This window comes from Sphaeroforma arctica (genome assembly GCF_001186125.1).
Source record: "Sphaeroforma arctica JP610 unplaced genomic scaffold supercont1.8911, whole genome shotgun sequence".
Classification (NCBI taxonomy): Eukaryota; class Ichthyosporea; order Ichthyophonida; genus Sphaeroforma; species Sphaeroforma arctica.
Window position 1 is genome coordinate 1 of NW_014031647.1, and position 1,161 is coordinate 1,161.

The window sequence follows — 1,161 nt, forward strand, 5'->3', positions numbered from 1 at the left end:
ACACACATACACGCACACACCAAAGAATATATATATACATATATATATATATATAATATACATATATATATATATATATATATATATATATAATAGATTTATCTAGGATGGAAACAACTCACTAGCACTGACTTTCATGATTCGCTCCCATACAAGCTCAAACATATCACAAAGATAAAAATATTGCACAAAGACCGATATGTAAAAAAAATTTCAAATCAACACAGATCTATGTACACTAGTTCCACACCGACAATACAATATCGTTCTCAACAACCATACCTCCTTGGTGATAGGCACCTCACTGTCAAATTCGTCCTCTCGCTCTGTGTAGATGATATTGAACTTCAGTTCCGTGAAGCCTGTGGTGTAGGCGCTCCAGCTCTCACGCACACTCGCATTCCACACATAGCACAGTCCTGCAGACGATACACTGGCAATCATCCCAGGGACGTGGGGGTGCCATGTTAAGCTCACCACGCCTTCAGTGGAAGGTCCCTCCAGTTGCTTAATGATCATCGCCGTACGAATCTCCCAGACGAAGAGTCTATGTGCGTTAGAGAGATGAATTGGCTGTGTGTGTGTATATGCGGTTGTAGATATGTGTGTGTATATGCGCTTGTAGATATGGATGGGTCTATTGCGTAGCCGTGTATATACGCCCATCATAGACAGCCAGGACGGCACGTTTACATGATCAATGGCAAGCTATTGGAAACATGTCTAGCTTCGTATGGAGGGCATGAGTTTGTGATGCATACAAAATAACTGTTTGTGTTCATGTTATCATCTACAATGTACAATGTTTATACGTGTTGGTGCATACATAATAACCTTTTGTGTTCATGATACCATCTACAATGTACAACGATCCCATTTGTCTGCCAGTGTAACTAAAATCCTCTCTTGTGTATGATTACATGCATTATGCTCATCCATGCGTGTCTAACGAACTCGCCTATATTCATGAATACATGTTTGCAGACATCGAAAATCCTTCAGCACATGTGTTGGATATAATAGTCGATGAGTACGAGGAGGTGGACTCGAAAATTCATCCTAAATTACGAATGAGATATCAAGTTTCACAACAAGAGTCTGCTGATACGAGTCGGCGCATCGCTGCATCCCAATGTGAGGGTATATATATATTAATATATA

At 40.0% G+C, this 1,161-nt stretch overlaps 1 protein-coding gene across 1 annotated transcript; it reads right to left on the reverse strand.

The window, feature by feature from the left end:
- Positions 1 to 282: 282 nt before the first annotated feature.
- On the reverse strand, positions 283 to 547 carry SARC_16790 (hypothetical protein; the record flags this gene model as incomplete). Its single annotated transcript, XM_014289104.1, has 1 exon — positions 283 to 547. A coding segment is annotated over one exon (265 nt), but the record flags the coding sequence as incomplete, so codon positions are not given.
- Positions 548 to 1,161: the final 614 nt, after the last annotated feature.